We start from the raw sequence: 20,087 nt of genomic DNA on the forward strand, positions 1-20,087 counted from the left end.
CACGTTCTGAACTAAAATATCTGCCAAGATTAGGCTAAATGTCTTTATTAATCGAAAAGAATCTGGCATTTGCTTAACGTGGCTAGCGATCTTGTGTTGACTGTAACTTGATAGAAAGTGAAGGAGCTCTAATTCCATTTTGGATTCCGTGTAGTTAGGTCGTTTTAGGGCACGTAAGAGAGCTTGATGAAAATGGAGAAAGGGACTGGAACGGTTTTGAGGATGATTTAAAACGCATATTTACAGAGGAGGATTCGTCACTGCCATTTATCAATCGGAGAAGCGAGCTCCTCCGGCTCTTGGAAGTATGTACGCCTTTCCTGTTATTGTATTTTTCTTGCTCATTTAAAAGCAAAAATGCAAGAAAAGCCTAAAAAACGTCAAACTCATGTTCTATGTGACAATAAAGGTTGTTTCTAACCATTACGAAATGCATACAAAGCATTAGCTCTATGTTACCCCAATGTTAAGGGGAATACACCAACTGTTTTTCAGGGCATAGGAGTGTTGGAAAATGCAATATGGCAGTTATTAATTTAGATTTTCCTTAACTTTAATAATTGCTTGTGAACTTTATTTATCTTTTTGTTTTTTTAATTAGATCTTCTTCATCAAACAATTATCAAGAGCAGAATAGTAAAGGCAGTAGAAACCTAAATTAGCCTCCAAGTCAGGGCAAAACCCCTCTAAAGTGAAAACCCATAAAATCTCTTTTCTTCTTATAGAATCTGCTTCAAATGAGACAACCAACACTCAAAGCCTAGACCAAGTCCTCCTCCAAGTACCAAGTCAGCCCTCCAAGAAGCTCTTCCAAGTAAATCAGATTGGCAAGGTTTGATCCTGCTTCAACTTGCTTCTAAATTTAGTTTCGTCCCCCAACTTCGACCCTGCAACTTCAGCTTTGTAATTGTTGCAGAAACCCTAATTCAGGCACATGGAAATCTTTCAAGAGATCCTTCTTTGAGCAAGACAATGTCTCCCAAGGTCAATAAAGTCAAATTAGAATACTCGCCCTTCCAACAGCTTGATCCTGCAACTTGATCTCCTGCAATTCGGACTTGCAGTTTCAGCCTTCCTGGAAGCTATAGAAACCCTAGATTTCGCACGTGTGAGAAAGATGGAGCCCAAAAACAAGCCTTTCTTTTTCTTTTTGGATTCTCATTGTCTTCTAGACCTTCACTCTTCTTGTTTTGCTTCTCCCAGTTTCAAGTCGAACTTCTTCTTGAGAGATCGAACTTGTGTGTGTGAATGTGCCAAATGAGGTCGAAATTGCTCCTATTTATAGCCTTTCTAGGGGGTCGAATTCCCTCCTTTAGGTTGACTTGTAGCTGCCAGGGCTAACTTGTACTTTGGAGGTTTCTAGGACTTTCTAGACAAAATCAATTCTTTTACAAGGTACATTTTGCCCAGAAGGGTCTTATAATCATGATGTTGACTCTCTTGACTCATAACAATAAATCCCGTGACCTAACAAACCCTAGAAGCATGAAGAACATGCTTTTACCTAGAAGACCATCAATAAGAAGCATGAAACCCATGCCTTTAAAATAACAATTTTCTTTTTTCTTTTGTTTGTTACTTAAGATATACATATTGAAATGAGTACAATAACAACTATGAAAACCGAAACTAGTTACATTTTCAACACTCCCTGAAGAGTACAACATCATTCTCAAATTGAAGAGTTCTCATAAGAAGATTCAGATTGATAAGGCAATTGCAAGCATCGACATTATAACCAGCACTGTCTTTGAGGCCTAACTAGACAAGCTCAATTTCATTTAAGAGCATTATGTTGGGAGGCTTTACATGAGACATCACATTACCTCTAAGGCACATACCTCATCCTAATGTTCACAAGGTATGTCCTTTTAGGACTATTCTTATCTTGGATTTTTATCCCTTAATCCTTAAATAATATCAGTCCTCTTCGACCAATCTTATCTTGGATACTTGTCTTATCCTCAAAGAATGTCGATACCTTTCCTTTCTTGGATTGTCTATCCTTAAGGAAACCACAAATGCTTATCCAATCCTCCACCATTCTCTCTCCATGTCTTTCACTTAGACTTATCGCTGTTAGTCCTGGTCAAGTGCATGACACATGAAGAAGAGAATGCACATGTGATGTTCATCATCACTCCCTCTCAACCAGAGAGGAGATCCCTATTCTTACTTGGAATAGATTCTTGCTCCTTCACTAATATCTTGTAGACTTCATACTCCCTCTAAAGCATAAAGGAGATTCACAACTTTTTATTATTAGAAAGTCATAGCCACAAGCTTTCTAGCTTGTCTTCATAAGAGTATCAACTACCTGTTTTTTTATGAAGATAGATGCATGGCTCCCTCTTTCCTTCGTATCTCATTATGTTGAGCTTTCTTCTTTTCTAGGTATCTTGGAGCCATCTTCTTCCTTCAATCTTGTTACAGGGTTCATGTCATCAATCTTGTACATCACTTTCATCTTTTCATCATTAATGAAGGCATTATATTGAGCCTTACCAAACTTCAAGCTAATCATAACTTCCTCATGGCAGTGATCTCCTTTATATGAGCTTGAACTGCAGGTTATCTTCTTGCACTGCTACCTTTTAATCCCAAGATGAAAACATCTTGACTTCATAATTACCAAGATCATATGTTGAGCTTGCCTTAACATTCATCATATATTCTTGCAATATCTTTCTAGGTAGCAAGGTAATATGTTAACCATATAACCAATAACAAAATATTAGACTTACCTCATTGTGATGGCTTTCTCATCAAAACATCGACATCCTCATGGTCCATCTCCACAAGAATCTTCCTTCATGCATCATAGTGCCCAAGGATCGAACTTGATTACAAGTTATAATTTTGTTTTGGAGACTATACTGGATGTTGATCACTTTTCTATATAATCTAGTGAGAAAGTCTTGATCCTTTATTCATTCTAGAGTAAGTCAAATTCTTCTTTTAAGCATCGTATAACCATAGTAAGCATATTTTATGGTCAACTTTTTCTACAGGATTCTGTACATATGAATCCTACCCAAGAGAAGAGTTACTTCTAATATGCATCCCTATGCATCCATATAATCATCTAGTTATTTGACCTTAAATGAGCCTTCAATTTGACCAACTGGATTCTCTCATCCTTCAAGAGTATTGTTTCCACACTATATGGAATATATACTAACCTTGTCATAATGCTTAACCTTCCAAAATGATGGTTTTTATAGGATCTTGATGATCCATCTTAGCAAAATGACTACCTCTGACATAATGTTAGATAATGCTTGGATGAACAATAATACGCAAAATGGTCCTAATCTTCTAATTCATAAACTAGATGACTCTTATTGAAGCAACTTAATTAAGTAGACTCCAATTCTTCTACTATCACATGCTTCTACCTATGATGCCATACAAAATCAAAACCCTTCTAGAGTAAACAACAATATTCTATTCTAATGAAGGAAAGATTAACTTCATAAAGAACCTGTTAGAGAGGATGCCTTCTTCAATAGTAAAGATCTTTGACATCTCTCTTTTTGGCTTCTTCTCTGGTTCTCCCTTATCTTCAATTGTGTGAGCTTCACTTCTTTCCTTTCTTTTGTTGTTCTACTTGATTGGACAATCCCTTTTAAAGTGTCCATATTCATTGCATCCAAAGCATTGAACCCTCGACATATCTGGATTCTTCTTGGACTTTCCAAACTTTCCCTTCTTCAAATCCTTGGTTCTTGCAATAAAGGCTTGAGATTGTTCATTTGATTCAATGTCATCCTTTGCCTTGATCCTGCTCTCTTCCAAGATGCATTGAGTCCACAACTCATCAAAAGGAGTTGTATCTTTCTTAGAGTAAATGTTAGTTGCAAAATTGCTCCATTCTGGTGGCAAAGCATTCAATACACAAATGGTCATCTCACAGTAAATAATTGTCTCCCCAAGACCATGCAATTGATCTCTTATTTTAGAAATCTTCATCAGATGGGAGGCTGTGTCTTCATCCTTTGATTTCCTTATACAATATAATTGGTTTCTCAAGTAAATCTTTTGACCTGATGTACTTATAGAGTACAACTTTACTAGCTTATCATACACAACCTTAGAAGTCTTTAAATCAACAACAAAGGGAACTATTTTGCTAGTTCTTGAGTTTTATCTTTGCTGGGTTCAACAACTTCACCAAGAACATATTCCATTACTTCATGTTCCGCAAGTGCCAGGTCAATCATTTTCTTCCATGCTAGGAAATTTGTTGATCCAATGAGCTTATTGCTTTCCTTGCAGAAAGAACCCATATGATCCCGTAGATTCAGACATAGAGAAATAATATGATACTTGTCAATCAAGAGTCTTCTTCTTTGATAATGTCTCCAACTATCTTGATGCTTTCAAGATCTTCAAAGAGACTTCAGTGATATCCTTGAAATATGGTTCCTTCAACAACAACTTTCAAGAGTGATGAATGATATCAAGATCCTTTGATGCTTTCTTCAAAGATACCTTTCAATGAGCCTTTTAAATAGATCTCCTTCTAAGAGAGATCAACAACCTTCTTGTAATCTTCCTCTTTCAAGCCTTTCTGTTAAAATTGGCAACTAGGGCCAAACTCCATGAGGGTCTTCTTATTTATGGCCGCTAATATTTTTCTTGGATTCCTCTCGTCGAGAGGTGTAGGATTGATCTAAAAATCATTCGATTCCGACATGTATTCATGGAGATATGAATTTATTTGTGTTATGTGACAACTCGTCAAGGTCGGCCAGCAACCAAATTACCCCCACTTGTCCTCCAAGTTTTAGTATAAATAGAGGTGGCCTTCAAGTCACTTTGACACACACACTCTTGTAATCTCTCTTCATTCTGTTTTGGGTTTGATGAAGAAGAGCATAGAGGGAGTGCCCTAGGATGTACACTATCCTAATTTACAGTCAATGAAGCAAGCCCTAATTGCATTTTCTGAGATGACAAGTATAGGGTGCAGGAAGCAGTGCTTCGTATAGGAAGGAGGGCTTCGTATTGGGTGCAAACAACATGATCACGTGCCCCACAAGCAGTCAAGGACTCGGGTAAGGGAGTTGCAGTCAAGAAGGCAGAGAGCACACATTCAAGACCACGCATGGAAAGGCAGGGTCTGATTGCACCTCGGCTAGGGTATTAGGTGCAGTCATGACCAGAACTCATAAGCATAATATAGACGCAGATCAAATCGATATACTGCCTATGAATCAATGCTCAAATGGACAAGGAAGTATAGATTTCGGATGGGGTTATTGCAGTAAGGTCTAAACTTCATGGAGAGCTAACCCTTAGTATGACAGTCTTTGCATTACATGGATAAGGCATGAAATGTATGTAGTCATGATATTCCTATAGAGTACTAGGTACGAGGATGAGCAATCATGGATTTGTTTTATAGATCACATCTCTGTCTATAAGGAAAAAGCAGTACCAAAGCTCCAGCAATCTGATAATGAAGGAATGTAACTAGGTCTATTCAATAGTAATCACTGTCTCAGTAATGATAAGGATATAAGATACAGTCATCATGATGAAGACTTCAATGTAACTTCGTTGACATAACTCCTCAAAAGTTGCACTGAATCCCTGTTGACTACTTTTATTTTCCCATATATGTGGGTATGGAATATTGTATACCTATTCAAATTTTTGTCCTTATTCTTGTTGGGTTGTGTTATATTCTTTCCACGACTAGCCCACGTAGTTAACCAGGGGGTTAGAAGAGGGGGGGGCGGAACCCCCCCTTCGTTGCGCCGATTGCGTAGCGACAGGAGTCACAGGGGGTTTGATGGGTGCAAGTAACCCCACTCTATGGAGTCCGGGGCAACGCCCTGGAAAATTTTGGTTTTGGACCCTATATTAGGTTGGGCAGACCTAATTATGGTTTTGTGCATGTTTTTTGCACATGGTTTTGGACGCGATGGTTTTCGGTCCATGGTATTGGATGCTTCGGCATGTATAAATATGTATTGTAACATTGAAAGGAACATAATGAAAAATCAAGCTGGTAGTCCGGTTTTGGGATCCAAGGGAAATATCTGTGTATATGTGTTTTATGTGTTATGCTCTCGCATTATTTATTTTATGTGTTTTAGAATTCGTATGCATGTAATTTCTGTACGGGGTTAAAACTTATATTTGGTATCAGAGTTGTTTTGGCTTCAAGGGGACGCCTCTGTTGCTGAGGGGTTTCGCTCGGGCCTGTGGTAGACCCTGTTCAGTGGGAGATCTGCGAGATTGATTCTGGTGGTGAAAGAAGATGGCGAGTAGTGGAAAGCTGGAGATTGAGAAATTTAATGGTCAGATTTTTGAGTTGTGGAAACTCAAGATGGAGGATCTGTTGGTGGATAAAGATCAGTGGATTGCAGTAGATCCAGGTACTAAACCAACGGGAGTGTCCGATGAAGAATGGAAGAAGTTGGATCGGAAGGCAAAGAGCACAATACGATTGTGTGTCTCAGATTCAATATTGCTGAATGTATCAGGGGAAGCTACGACGAAGGCTTTGTGGGACAAGTTAGGGAATTTGTACCAATCTAAGTCTCTGGTGAATAAACTGTTCCTGCAAAAAAAGTTGTATAACCTGAGGATGAAAGATGGAGACTCAGTGACAGAGCATCTGAATGCATTTAATATTGTGGTAAGTCAATTAGCATCTGTTGATATTAAAATTTCAAATGAAGATAAGTGCATCAGTTTGTTGTGTTCTCTACCAGATTCGTGGGATAGTCTGGTTATTGCAATAGGTAGCAATGCAACTGCCTTGCAGTTTGATGAAATAGTCTCATCCTTGCTGACAGAGGAGATGAGACGGAAAAATATGGAGAGCCAGAATGGTGATGCCTTATCTGTACGAGGACAGTCCCAAAACAGAAACAAAAATAAGTCATCGAGTGGGAGATCTAAATCTCCAGGAAAACCTGTAAAGGTGGTGTGCTAGAAATGCGGAAAGGAAGGGCACTACAAAAGGGACTGTAAATCTAAAGCTCCTAATAAAGGAAAGGGATCTGATGATGCTCCTTTTGCAGAGGTGAAAACCACCTCAGATGAAGGTGGGGATGTGTATTTGGCTTCTTCAAGTACACATGTAGATCATGAGGCATGGTTGATTGACTCAAGTGCATCCTTTCACTTCAATCCCCATAGAGAGTGGTTCTGCGAGTATGAGAAATACGATGGTGGTGATGTCTTCTTAGGGGATGATAAGAAGGCTAGAATTGTTGGTTGCGGAAAAGTAAGGTTGAAGTTGCAAGGTTTAAGGGTTAGAACACTTCCGGGTGTTTTGCATATTCCTACATTAGCCAAAAATCTGATTTCTATAAGCAAGTTGGATGATGCAGGTGTAAAAACAGTGTTCGAGAAGGATAACTGCAAGATGGTTCAGGGAGCACTAGTATTGATGCAGGGAGTTTGGACTGGAAATCTGTATAAGCTACAAGGTAGCACTGTTGTTGATGGGTGCAACAGTTTTGTGGTTCCTGAAATTGGAGCAGAAAATCTAGTGGTCTCTGGAGAGAAGACCATGCTATGGCATCAAAGGCTTGGACATATTGGAGAGAAGGGCCTTCGAATACTTCATGGTAAAGGTATGGTAGAAGGTATGAGTAATAGCTCTCTGGATTTTGATTTCTGTGAAAATTGTGTATATGGGAAGCAAAATCAAGTGAGTTTCCCCTTTGGTGGTAAGAGGGCGAAACATATATTAGAGCTTGTGCACAGTGATGTGTTTGGACCTTTGAAAGTTCCATCACTAGGTAAGTCTGTGTACTATGTATCACTTATAGATGACTTCTCAAGGAATACATGGATATATTTCCTTGAGAAGAAATCTGAAGTCTTTGACAGGTTTAAAGAATTTAAGACTCTGGTGGAAAACCAGACAGAGAAGAAGATAAAGGTGTTGGGATAGATAACGGTGGAGAGTTTTGCAGTAAGGAATTTGAAGAATTCTGTAAGAAGTGTGGTATAGCATGGCAGAAGAATACTCCATATACACCTCAGCAAAATGGAGTTGCAGAAAGAATGAACAAGACGTTGATGGAAAGGGCAAGAAGCATGCTCAGTAGTGCCAGGTTAGGACAGGAATTCTGGACAGAGGCAGTGGAGACAGCATGTTACCTGGTCAACAGATCACCTTCATCAGCGTTGGAGGATAAGACTCCACAAGAGGTATGGACTAGTAAGAAACCCTCTCTTTCACATCTGAGGGTATTTGGATGTGATGCATATGTACATGTTCCAAAGGAGAAACGCACCAAGTTGGATAGTAAATCTGAAAAGTACATCTTTATTGGGTATAAGGATGGTTTAAAGGGTTATAAGCTTTGGAACCCAATAACAAGGAAAGTTGTGTACATCAGAGATGTGGTGTTCAAAGAGGTGAAAGACATTATTAAACATGAAGTCCAACCAAAGGAACCTGAGAAGATAGAGTTTGAGCTTAAGGAAGAAGAATCAGACTCTACAACAGAGGAGGAATCAGAAGATGAAGAGCCACAAACTCCAGGTCTGAGAAGATCAGTTCGAGAAATAAGGCAGTCAGAAAGGTATAGTCCATTTGCTTTCTGTTCAAATTTTTCTTTATCTATTACCGATGATGATCCTAGAACTATGAAGGAAGTAGTAGATTCATAGGATGGAAAACTCTGGAAAGAGGCCGTGGTTGATGAAATGGCATCTTTTCAGAAAAATGAGGCTTGGGATCTGGTGGAGTTGCCGGCTGGAAGGAAACCCATTGGCGGCAAATGGGTGTTCAAGAAGAAGACAAATGTTGAAGGAAAGGTGGAGAAATACAAAGCTTAGTTGGTAGCAAAAGGCTATTCCCAGGTGCCGAGAATTGATTTTGGTGATATTTTTTCTCCTGTTTCCAAGGTATCCTCTATTAGATACTTTTATCCGTTATTGCTGCTTTTGATTTTGAGGTTGAACAGATGGATGTGAAGACAACATTTCTTCACAGGGATCTGGCAGAGGAAATCTACATGAAGCAACCCGAAGGCTTTGCGGTGAAGGGTAAGAAAGAACTGGTATGCAAGTTAAAGAAGTCTCTGTATGGGTTAAAACAGTCACCAAGGATGTGGTATCAGAAATTTGATACATTTATATGGGGACTTGGCTTCACTAGAAGCAAAGCAGATCACTGTGTGTATTTTAAATTAATTGGTGACCGTGTTATTTATCTGGTCTTGTATGTGGATGATATGTTGCTGATTGGAAATGACAAAGAAATTATCCAGGATTTGAAGACCCAATTGTCCTCCAAATTCGACATGAAAGATATTGGTGCTGCAAACTATATTTTGGACATCTCTCAATGTGGAGTCTTTAGCCTCTATATAGGCCTCATACATACAATACCATGGGTCATTACCATGGTTCCCTCAATACCATCTATCTAATACCATGGGCCCATTACATTATTACTAACTACTTGTGGTCCCTTACATGATACGGGTTAACCACCTTATTTATTACTATGGCCCATCCCATTATTACATTATTCCCTTGGGTACCTCCCTTTGTACCCCATATTATCCCCCCTAGGTATATAACATAAAACCTAATAATGCTTTTCAGAGATAATCTTGTTAAAATTTGCATTAACTAAATCTTAGTTTTATCTCTCCCATATTTATGCTACCATTTCCATTTTGGTACTGCCTTCCATATTTCTTACCGGACTGTGAATTGTATGTCACTGATACATCACGACCTAAACTGAAATGCTACTCCATTTGGCCTCTCATTCTAGAACTATTATATGTCATTTCATTGCATTAGGTTCAGGAGGGAGGACTGAAGCCACAAGAATAATTAAATGGGCCATCATAAATGTCCTCTCACGGTGTCTAACCATTATGGCTTTTGATAGATTATTTTTTTTAAGGTAAGAGAGGTTGCAAAAATAATTAAAAGGTCCATTACTAATGTTCTATGTTGGCATCTCTAGCCAGTGATATTTAAGACAAATTCACATGCCTAAAGAAATCGCCAAGCTTTTTAAATCCAATTAATAAAATCTAAATACAAATTCACAGGCCTAAAAAAATCGCTAAGATTTTTTAAATCCAATTAATAAAATCTAAATATTTCTTGTACTCTCGAGGTAATCCAAATCCAATCAATAAAATAAGATTGCCTGTATTTTGCAATCTTTGGAGTCTTAACTATATTCCTAAAACTTATAATAGTATGCATGTAACATAATCACGACATTTTCATTTAGTAATTTCATGGAATTAATTGTAGTTATTTAATTATGTAATAAATTCAATATTTGGACAATGACATTAAATGTAGCTCTTTGATTGTAACGTGGATGGAAAAAAAATGTGTTTATTGATGGCATTAGGGAATGTATGAAGATCCGCCACTCATGGTAAGAGAATACGCATCACAGTGAGAAACAACAGCTCTGTTGCAATTTGAAATCATTGCAAACATCCTATAATATATGGTAATTAGTTGATATATGGTCATGGGTTGCTAATATCAATTTCCATTGTTAATCTTAAATTTATTTTAAATTACTATTTTTCAATTAAAAAAATACCAATTATTATAAACACCAATTGAAAAATATACCAATTATTATAAACTCTATTTTGTTAATATAACTTAGATATAATTAAGGGGAGATGAAGAACATCCTATCAAATATTTCAAAACCTTTGCAACTTTAATTAGTCTGCGATCATCCCATCCAACGATTTGCACCTGTTCAAGCTTTTTTAGCTACTTTGATTCCAACCATTCGTTCAACCCAACAGAGTTAATTCAACAATGATGAGGTGCAGAAAATATGTAGAAATTGCCCAAATACACCAAAACAAAATCTCCTGACTAGAATGAATAGATTATAGTTTTTAAAAACTAAATTTGCACAAACATTGAAATCAAAACCCTGCTTTTAAATTCTACAAATTCACACAAACATTGAAATCAACACCTTACTTTTAAATTGTACAAATTACCAAACAACAAAAATTAAATTCTAAATCTTAAAACTAGCTTGAATTCAATATGTTTACTCTAATTTAACTATAATTAAACTAAATAACACTTCTATCCTTCCCTTTACCCACTTCAAAAATATACTGGGTAGTGTTCAAAGGAGCAATCTCTTTCTAACGTTTCAAAAGCTTTTGGTTTATCACGTTGATATTTTTGCCTTATGGGCCCTCGAAGTACATTTTCCATTTCGAACATATTTGAGGAGATGATTGCCGTCAATGAACCGCGAATTGCGATGCTATACATGCGTGTCGTGTAAATTACCGGCTCATGGGCGGAATAGAGGAATCCGCCATGGCTAAAGCTTCAGCGGCCTTGCCCTGGGAATGGATCGTCGAGAAGCTGGTTGACAATAAAGACATCGGCACACAGCTGCTCAAAGGTACTCCTAAATTCTACAACCTCCGCAAATCGCTTGTACAATATAGGAGACTTTGCTCTCTAACGCAGAAATTTAATATAGGAGACTTTGCTCCTTTTTACAGCTATGGTATTCATGCACATTCCAGACATCAACAATTCTTCTTGCAGTAATCTGCAAGAGAGAATTGCGCTAAGATATATGGAGGAAGTTCTCTTACTTGACAGAGTCGAAGCACACGCGATCCCTCTAGTAAAGGTTCTGGTTAATTCATCTATACCAAATTCAAGTTCCGCCGCTGATCAGGGCTTGCTGCTCCGAGTTTGCACGGAGGTAACTGATGCTTTACAGAAACTGACATTCCAAGATTTAAATATCAAGTAAATTGGGTTAGAAATGTGTCAGATATGAAGCTTTTAGGGTTTCACGTTCTGAACTAAAATATCTGCCAAGATTAGGCTAAATGTCTTTATTAATCGAAAAGAATCTGGCATTTGCTTAACGTGGCTAGCGATCTTGTGTTGACTGTAACTTGATAGAAAGTGAAGGAGCTCTAATTCCATTTTGGATTCCGTGTAGTTAGGTCGTTTTAGGGCACGTAAGAGAGCTTGATGAAAATGGAGAAAGGGACTGGAACGGTTTTGAGGATGATTTAAAACGCATATTTACAGAGGAGGATTCGTCACTGCCATTTATCAATCGGAGAAGCGAGCTCCTCCGGCTCTTGGAAGTATGTACGCCTTTCCTGTTATTGTATTTTTCTTGCTCATTTAAAAGCAAAAATGCAAGAAAAGCCTAAAAAACGTCAAACTCATGTTCTATGTGACAATAAAGGTTGTTTCTAACCATTACGAAATGCATACAAAGCATTAGCTCTATGTTACCCCAATGTTAAGGGGAATACACCAACTGTTTTTCAGGGCATAGGAGTGTTGGAAAATGCAATATGGCAGTTATTAATTTAGATTTTCCTTAACTTTAATAATTGCTTGTGAACTTTATTTATCTTTTTGTTTTTTTAATTAGATCTTCTTCATCAAACAATTATCAAGAGCAGAATAGTAAAGGCAGTAGAAACCTAAATTAGCCTCCAAGTCAGGGCAAAACCCCTCTAAAGTGAAAACCCATAAAATCTCTTTTCTTCTTATAGAATCTGCTTCAAATGAGACAACCAACACTCAAAGCCTAGACCAAGTCCTCCTCCAAGTACCAAGTCAGCCCTCCAAGAAGCTCTTCCAAGTAAATCAGATTGGCAAGGTTTGATCCTGCTTCAACTTGCTTCTAACTTTAGTTTCGTCCCCCAACTTCGACCCTGCAACTTCAGCTTTGTAATTGTTGCAGAAACCCTAATTCAGGCACATGGAAATCTTTCAAGAGATCCTTCTTTGAGCAAGACAATGTCTCCCAAGGTCAATAAAGTCAAATTAGAATACTCGCCCTTCCAACAGCTTGATCCTGCAACTTGATCTCCTGCAATTCGGACTTGCAGTTTCAGCCTTCCTGGAAGCTATAGAAACCCTAGATTTCGCACGTGTGAGAAAGATGGAGCCCAAAAACAAGCCTTTCTTTTTCTTTTTGGATTCTCATTGTCTTCTAGACCTTCACTCTTCTTGTTTTGCTTCTCCCAGTTTCAAGTCGAACTTCTTCTTGAGAGATCGAACTTGTGTGTGTGAATGTGCCAAATGAGGTCGAAATTGCTCCTATTTATAGCCTTTCTAGGGGGTCGAATTCCCTCCTTTAGGTTGACTTGTAGCTGCCAGGGCTAACTTGTACTTTGGAGGTTTCTAGGACTTTCTAGACAAAATCAATTCTTTTACAAGGTACATTTTGCCCAGAAGGGTCTTATAATCATGATGTTGACTCTCTTGACTCATAACAATAAATCCCGTGACCTAACAAACCCTAGAAGCATGAAGAACATGCTTTTACCTAGAAGACCATCAATAAGAAGCATGAAACCCATGCCTTTAAAATAACAATTTTCTTTTTTCTTTTGTTTGTTACTTAAGATATACATATTGAAATGAGTACAATAACAACTATGAAAACCGAAACTAGTTACATTTTCAACACTCCCTGAAGAGTACAACATCATTCTCAAATTGAAGAGTTCTCATAAGAAGATTCAGATTGATAAGGCAATTGCAAGCATCGACATTATAACCAGCACTGTCTTTGAGGCCTAACTAGACAAGCTCAATTTCATTTAAGAGCATTATGTTGGGAGGCTTTACATGAGACATCACATTACCTCTAAGGCACATACCTCATCCTAATGTTCACAAGGTATGTCCTTTTAGGACTATTCTTATCTTGGATTTTTATCCCTTAATCCTTAAATAATATCAGTCCTCTTCGACCAATCTTATCTTGGATACTTGTCTTATCCTCAAAGAATGTCGATACCTTTCCTTTCTTGGATTGTCTATCCTTAAGGAAACCACAAATGCTTATCCAATCCTCCACCATTCTCTCTCCATGTCTTTCACTTAGACTTATCGCTGTTAGTCCTGGTCAAGTGCATGACACATGAAGAAGAGAATGCACATGTGATGTTCATCATCACTCCCTCTCAACCAGAGAGGAGATCCCTATTCTTACTTGGAATAGATTCTTGCTCCTTCACTAATATCTTGTAGACTTCATACTCCCTCTAAAGCATAAAGGAGATTCACAACTTTTTATTATTAGAAAGTCATAGCCACAAGCTTTCTAGCTTGTCTTCATAAGAGTATCAACTACCTGTTTTTTTATGAAGATAGATGCATGGCTCCCTCTTTCCTTCGTATCTCATTATGTTGAGCTTTCTTCTTTTCTAGGTATCTTGGAGCCATCTTCTTCCTTCAATCTTGTTACAGGGTTCATGTCATCAATCTTGTACATCACTTTCATCTTTTCATCATTAATGAAGGCATTATATTGAGCCTTACCAAACTTCAAGCTAATCATAACTTCCTCATGGCAGTGATCTCCTTTATATGAGCTTGAACTGCAGGTTATCTTCTTGCACTGCTACCTTTTAATCCCAAGATGAAAACATCTTGACTTCATAATTACCAAGATCATATGTTGAGCTTGCCTTAACATTCATCATATATTCTTGCAATATCTTTCTAGGTAGCAAGGTAATATGTTAACCATATAACCAATAACAAAATATTAGACTTACCTCATTGTGATGGCTTTCTCATCAAAACATCGACATCCTCATGGTCCATCTCCACAAGAATCTTCCTTCATGCATCATAGTGCCCAAGGATCGAACTTGATTACAAGTTATAATTTTGTTTTGGAGACTATACTGGATGTTGATCACTTTTCTATATAATCTAGTGAGAAAGTCTTGATCCTTTATTCATTCTAGAGTAAGTCAAATTCTTCTTTTAAGCATCGTATAACCATAGTAAGCATATTTTATGGTCAACTTTTTCTACAGGATTCTGTACATATGAATCCTACCCAAGAGAAGAGTTACTTCTAATATGCATCCCTATGCATCCATATAATCATCTAGTTATTTGACCTTAAATGAGCCTTCAATTTGACCAACTGGATTCTCTCATCCTTCAAGAGTATTGTTTCCACACTATATGGAATATATACTAACCTTGTCATAATGCTTAACCTTCCAAAATGATGGTTTTTATAGGATCTTGATGATCCATCTTAGCAAAATGACTACCTCTGACATAATGTTAGATAATGCTTGGATGAACAATAATACGCAAAATGGTCCTAATCTTCTAATTCATAAACTAGATGACTCTTATTGAAGCAAATTAATTAAGTAGACTCCAATTCTTCTACTATCACATGCTTCTACCTATGATGCCATACAAAATCAAAACCCTTCTAGAGTAAACAACAATGCATGCTATTCTAAATGAAGGAAAGATTAAATTCATAAAGAACCTGTTAGAGAGGATGCCTTCTTCAATAGTAGAGATCTTTGACATCTCTCTTTTTGGCTTCTTCTCTGGTTCTCCCTTATCTTCAATTGTGTGAGCTTCACTTCTTTCCTTTCTTTTGTTGTTCTACTTGATTGGACAATCCCTTTTAAAGTGTCCATATTCATTGCATCCAAAGCATTGAACCCTCGACATATCTGGATTCTTCTTGGACTTTCCAAACTTTCCCTTCTTCAAATCCTTGGTTCTTGCAATAAAGGCTTGAGATTGTTCATTTGATTCAATGTCATCCTTTGCCTTGATCCTGCTCTCTTCCAAGATGCATTGAGTCCACAACTCATCAAAAGGAGTTGTATCTTTCTTAGAGTAAATGTTAGTTGCAAAATTGCTCCATTCTGGTGGCAAAGCATTCAATACACAAATGGTCATCTCACAGTAAATAATTGTCTCCCCAAGACCATGCAATTGATCTCTTATTTTAGAAATCTTCATCAGATGGGAGGCTGTGTCTTCATCCTTTGATTTCCTTATACAATATAATTGGTTTCTCAAGTAAATCTTTTGACCTGATGTACTTATAGAGTACAACTTTACTAGCTTATCATACACAACCTTAGAAGTCTTTAAATCAACAACAAAGGGAACTATTTTGCTAGTTCTTGAGTTTTATCTTTGCTGGGTTCAACAACTTCACCAAGAACATATTCCATTACTTCATGTTCCGCAAGTGCCAGGTCAATCATTTTCTTCCATGCTAGGAAATTTGTTGATCCAATGAGCTTATTGCTTTCCTTGCAGAAAGAACCCATATGATCCCGTAGATTCAGACATAGAGAAATAATATGATACTTGTCAATCAAGAGTCTTCTTCTTTGATAATGTCTCCAACTATCTTGATGCTTTCAAGATCTTCAAAGAGACTTCAGTGATATCCTTGAAATATGGTTCCTTCAACAACAACTTTCAAGAGTGATGAATGATATCAAGATCCTTTGATGCTTTCTTCAAAGATACCTTTCAATGAGCCTTTTAAATAGATCTCCTTCTAAGAGAGATCAACAACCTTCTTGTAATCTTCCTCTTTCAAGCCTTTCTGTTAAAATTGGCAACTAGGGCCAAACTCCATGAGGGTCTTCTTATTTATGGCCGCTAATATTTTTCTTGGATTCCTCTCGTCGAGAGGTGTAGGATTGATCTAAAAATCATTCGATTCCGACATGTATTCATGGAGATATGAATTTATTTGTGTTATGTGACAACTCGTCAAGGTCGGCCAGCAACCAAATTACCCCCACTTGTCCTCCAAGTTTTAGTATAAATAGAGGTGGCCTTCAAGTCACTTTGACACACACACTCTTGTAATCTCTCTTCATTCTGTTTTGGGTTTGATGAAGAAGAGCATAGAGGGAGTGCCCTAGGATGTACACTATCCTAATTTACAGTCAATGAAGCAAGCCCTAATTGCATTTTCTGAGATGACAAGTATAGGGTGCAGGAAGCAGTGCTTCGTATAGGAAGGAGGGCTTCGTATTGGGTGCAAACAACATGATCACGTGCCCCACAAGCAGTCAAGGACTCGGGTAAGGGAGTTGCAGTCAAGAAGGCAGAGAGCACACATTCAAGACCACGCATGGAAAGGCAGGGTCTGATTGCACCTCGGCTAGGGTATTAGGTGCAGTCATGACCAGAACTCATAAGCATAATATAGACGCAGATCAAATCGATATACTGCCTATGAATCAATGCTCAAATGGACAAGGAAGTATAGATTTCGGATGGGGTTATTGCAGTAAGGTCTAAACTTCATGGAGAGCTAACCCTTAGTATGACAGTCTTTGCATTACATGGATAAGGCATGAAATGTATGTAGTCATGATATTCCTATAGAGTACTAGGTACGAGGATGAGCAATCATGGATTTGTTTTATAGATCACATCTCTGTCTATAAGGAAAAAGCAGTACCAAAGCTCCAGCAATCTGATAATGAAGGAATGTAACTAGGTCTATTCAATAGTAATCACTGTCTCAGTAATGATAAGGATATAAGATACAGTCATCATGATGAAGACTTCAATGTAACTTCGTTGACATAACTCCTCAAAAGTTGCACTGAATCCCTGTTGACTACTTTTATTTTCCCATATATGTGGGTATGGAATATTGTATACCTATTCAAATTTTTGTCCTTATTCTTGTTGGGTTGTGTTATATTCTTTCCACGACTAGCCCACGTAGTTAACCAGGGGGTTAGAAGAGGGGGGGGGGCGGAACCCCCCCTTTGTTGCGCCGATTGCGTAGCGACAGGAGTCACAGGGGGTTTGATGGGTGCAAGTAACCCCACTCTATGGAGTCCGGGGCAACGCCCTGGAAAATTTTGGTTTTGGACCCTATATTAGGTTGGGCAGACCTAATTATGGTTTTGTGCATGTTTTTTGCACATGGTTTTGGACGCGATGGTTTTCGGTCCATGGTATTGGATGCTTCGGCATGTATAAATATGTATTGTAACATTGAAAGGAACATAATGAAAAATCAAGCTGGTAGTCCGGTTTTGGGATCCAAGGGAAATATCTGTGTATATGTGTTTTATGTGTTATGCTCTCGCATTATTTATTTTATGTGTTTTAGAATTCGTATGCATGTAATTTCTGTACGGGGTTAAAACTTATATTTGGTATCAGAGTTGTTTTGGCTTCAAGGGGACGCCTCTGTTGCTGAGGGGTTTCGCTCGGGCCTGTGGTAGACCCTGTTCAGTGGGAGATCTGCGAGATTGATTCTGGTGGTGAAAGAAGATGGCGAGTAGTGGAAAGCTGGAGATTGAGAAATTTAATGGTCAGATTTTTGAGTTGTGGAAACTCAAGATGGAGGATCTGTTGGTGGATAAAGATCAGTGGATTGCAGTAGATCCAGGTACTAAACCAACGGGAGTGTCCGATGAAGAATGGAAGAAGTTGGATCGGAAGGCAAAGAGCACAATACGATTGTGTGTCTCAGATTCAATATTGCTGAATGTATCAGGGGAAGCTACGACGAAGGCTTTGTGGGACAAGTTAGGGAATTTGTACCAATCTAAGTCTCTGGTGAATAAACTGTTCCTGCAAAAAAAGTTGTATAACCTGAGGATGAAAGATGGAGACTCAGTGACAGAGCATCTGAATGCATTTAATATTGTGGTAAGTCAATTAGCATCTGTTGATATTAAAATTTCAAATGAAGATAAGTGCATCAGTTTGTTGTGTTCTCTACCAGATTCGTGGGATAGTCTGGTTATTGCAATAGGTAGCAATGCAACTGCCTTGCAGTTTGATGAAATAGTCTCATCCTTGCTGACAGAGGAGATGAGACGGAAAAATATGGAGAGCCAGAATGGTGATGCCTTATCTGTACGAGGACAGTCCCAAAACAGAAACAAAAATAAGTCATCGAGTGGGAGATCTAAATCTCCAGGAAAACCTGTAAAGGTGGTGTGCTAGAAATGCGGAAAGGAAGGGCACTACAAAAGGGACTGTAAATCTAAAGCTCCTAATAAAGGAAAGGGATCTGATGATGCTCCTTTTGCAGAGGTGAAAACCACCTCAGATGAAGGTGGGGATGTGTATTTGGCTTCTTCAAGTACACATGTAGATCATGAGGCATGGTTGATTGACTCAAGTGCATCCTTTCACTTCAATCCCCATAGAGAGTGGTTCTGCGAGTATGAGAAATACGATGGTGGTGATGTCTTCTTAGGGGATGATAAGAAGGCTAGAATTGTTGGTTGCGGAAAAGTAAGGTTGAAGTTGCAAGGTTTAAGGGTTAGAACACTTCCGGGTGTTTTGCATATTCCTACATTAGCCAAAAATCTGATTTCTATAAGCAAGTTGGATGATGCAGGTGTAAAAACAGTGTTCGAGAAGGATAACTGCAAGATGGTTCAGGGAGCACTAGTATTGATGCAGGGAGTTTGGACTGGAAATCTGTATAAGCTACAAGGTAGCACTGTTGTTGATGGGTGCAACAGTTTTGTGGTTCCTGAAATTGGAGCAGAAAATCTAGTGGTCTCTGGAGAGAAGACCATGCTATGGCATCAAAGGCTTGGACATATTGGAGAGAAGGGCCTTCGAATACTTCATGGTAAAGGTATGGTAGAAGGTATGAGTAATAGCTCTCTGGATTTTGATTTCTGTGAAAATTGTGTATATGGGAAGCAAAATCAAGTGAGTTTCCCCTTTGGTGGTAAGAGGGCGAAACATATATTAGAGCTTGTGCACAGTGATGTGTTTGGACCTTTGAAAGTTCCATCACTAGGTAAGTCTGTGTACTATGTATCACTTATAGATGACTTCTCAAGGAATACATGGATATATTTCCTTGAGAAGAAATCTGAAGTCTTTGACAGGTTTAAAGAATTTAAGACTCTGGTGGAAAACCAGACAGAGAAGAAGATAAAGGTGTTGGGATAGATAACGGTGGAGAGTTTTGCAGTAAGGAATTTGAAGAATTCTGTAAGAAGTGTGGTATAGCATGGCAGAAGAATACTCCATATACACCTCAGCAAAATGGAGTTGCAGAAAGAATGAACAAGACGTTGATGGAAAGGGCAAGAAGCATGCTCAGTAGTGCCAGGTTAGGACAGGAATTCTGGACAGAGGCAGTGGAGACAGCATGTTACCTGGTCAACAGATCACCTTCATCAGCGTTGGAGGATAAGACTCCACAAGAGGTATGGACTAGTAAGAAACCCTCTCTTTCACATCTGAGGGTATTTGGATGTGATGCATATGTACATGTTCCAAAGGAGAATCGCACCAAG

General features: G+C 38.3%; 1 protein-coding gene across 1 annotated transcript; it reads left to right on the forward strand.

Annotated features, from left to right (window-relative positions):
* Window positions 1-11,270: 11,270 nt before the first annotated feature.
* LOC149198924 (uncharacterized) lies at window positions 11,271-11,794 on the forward strand. Its single transcript, XM_089399329.1, has 2 exons — window positions 11,271-11,407; window positions 11,511-11,794. Exons 1-2 carry the CDS (start codon window positions 11,296-11,298, stop codon window positions 11,768-11,770), a joined length of 372 nt encoding a protein of 123 aa, XP_089255455.1. The 5' UTR covers window positions 11,271-11,295; the 3' UTR covers window positions 11,771-11,794.
* The last annotated feature ends 8,293 nt before the right edge of the window (window positions 11,795-20,087 follow it).

The sequence above is a fragment of the Pinus tabuliformis genome, chromosome 2_1 (assembly GCF_031772625.1).
Source record: "Pinus tabuliformis cultivar Carrire ecotype Pingquan chromosome 2_1, CPIR1, whole genome shotgun sequence".
Taxonomy (NCBI): Eukaryota; Viridiplantae; Streptophyta; class Pinopsida; order Pinales; family Pinaceae; genus Pinus; species Pinus tabuliformis.

Bases quoted from the DNA above. Each gene is read 5' to 3' on its own strand.
- LOC149198924 (XM_089399329.1), top strand. From the start codon at position 11,296: ATGGGCGGAATAGAGGAATCCGCCATGGCTAAAGCTTCAGCGGCCTTG. The intron at 11,408-11,510 runs GTACTCCTAAAT...TCCTTTTTACAG, and splicing joins CGGCACACAGCTGCTCAAAG to CTATGGTATTCATGCACATT.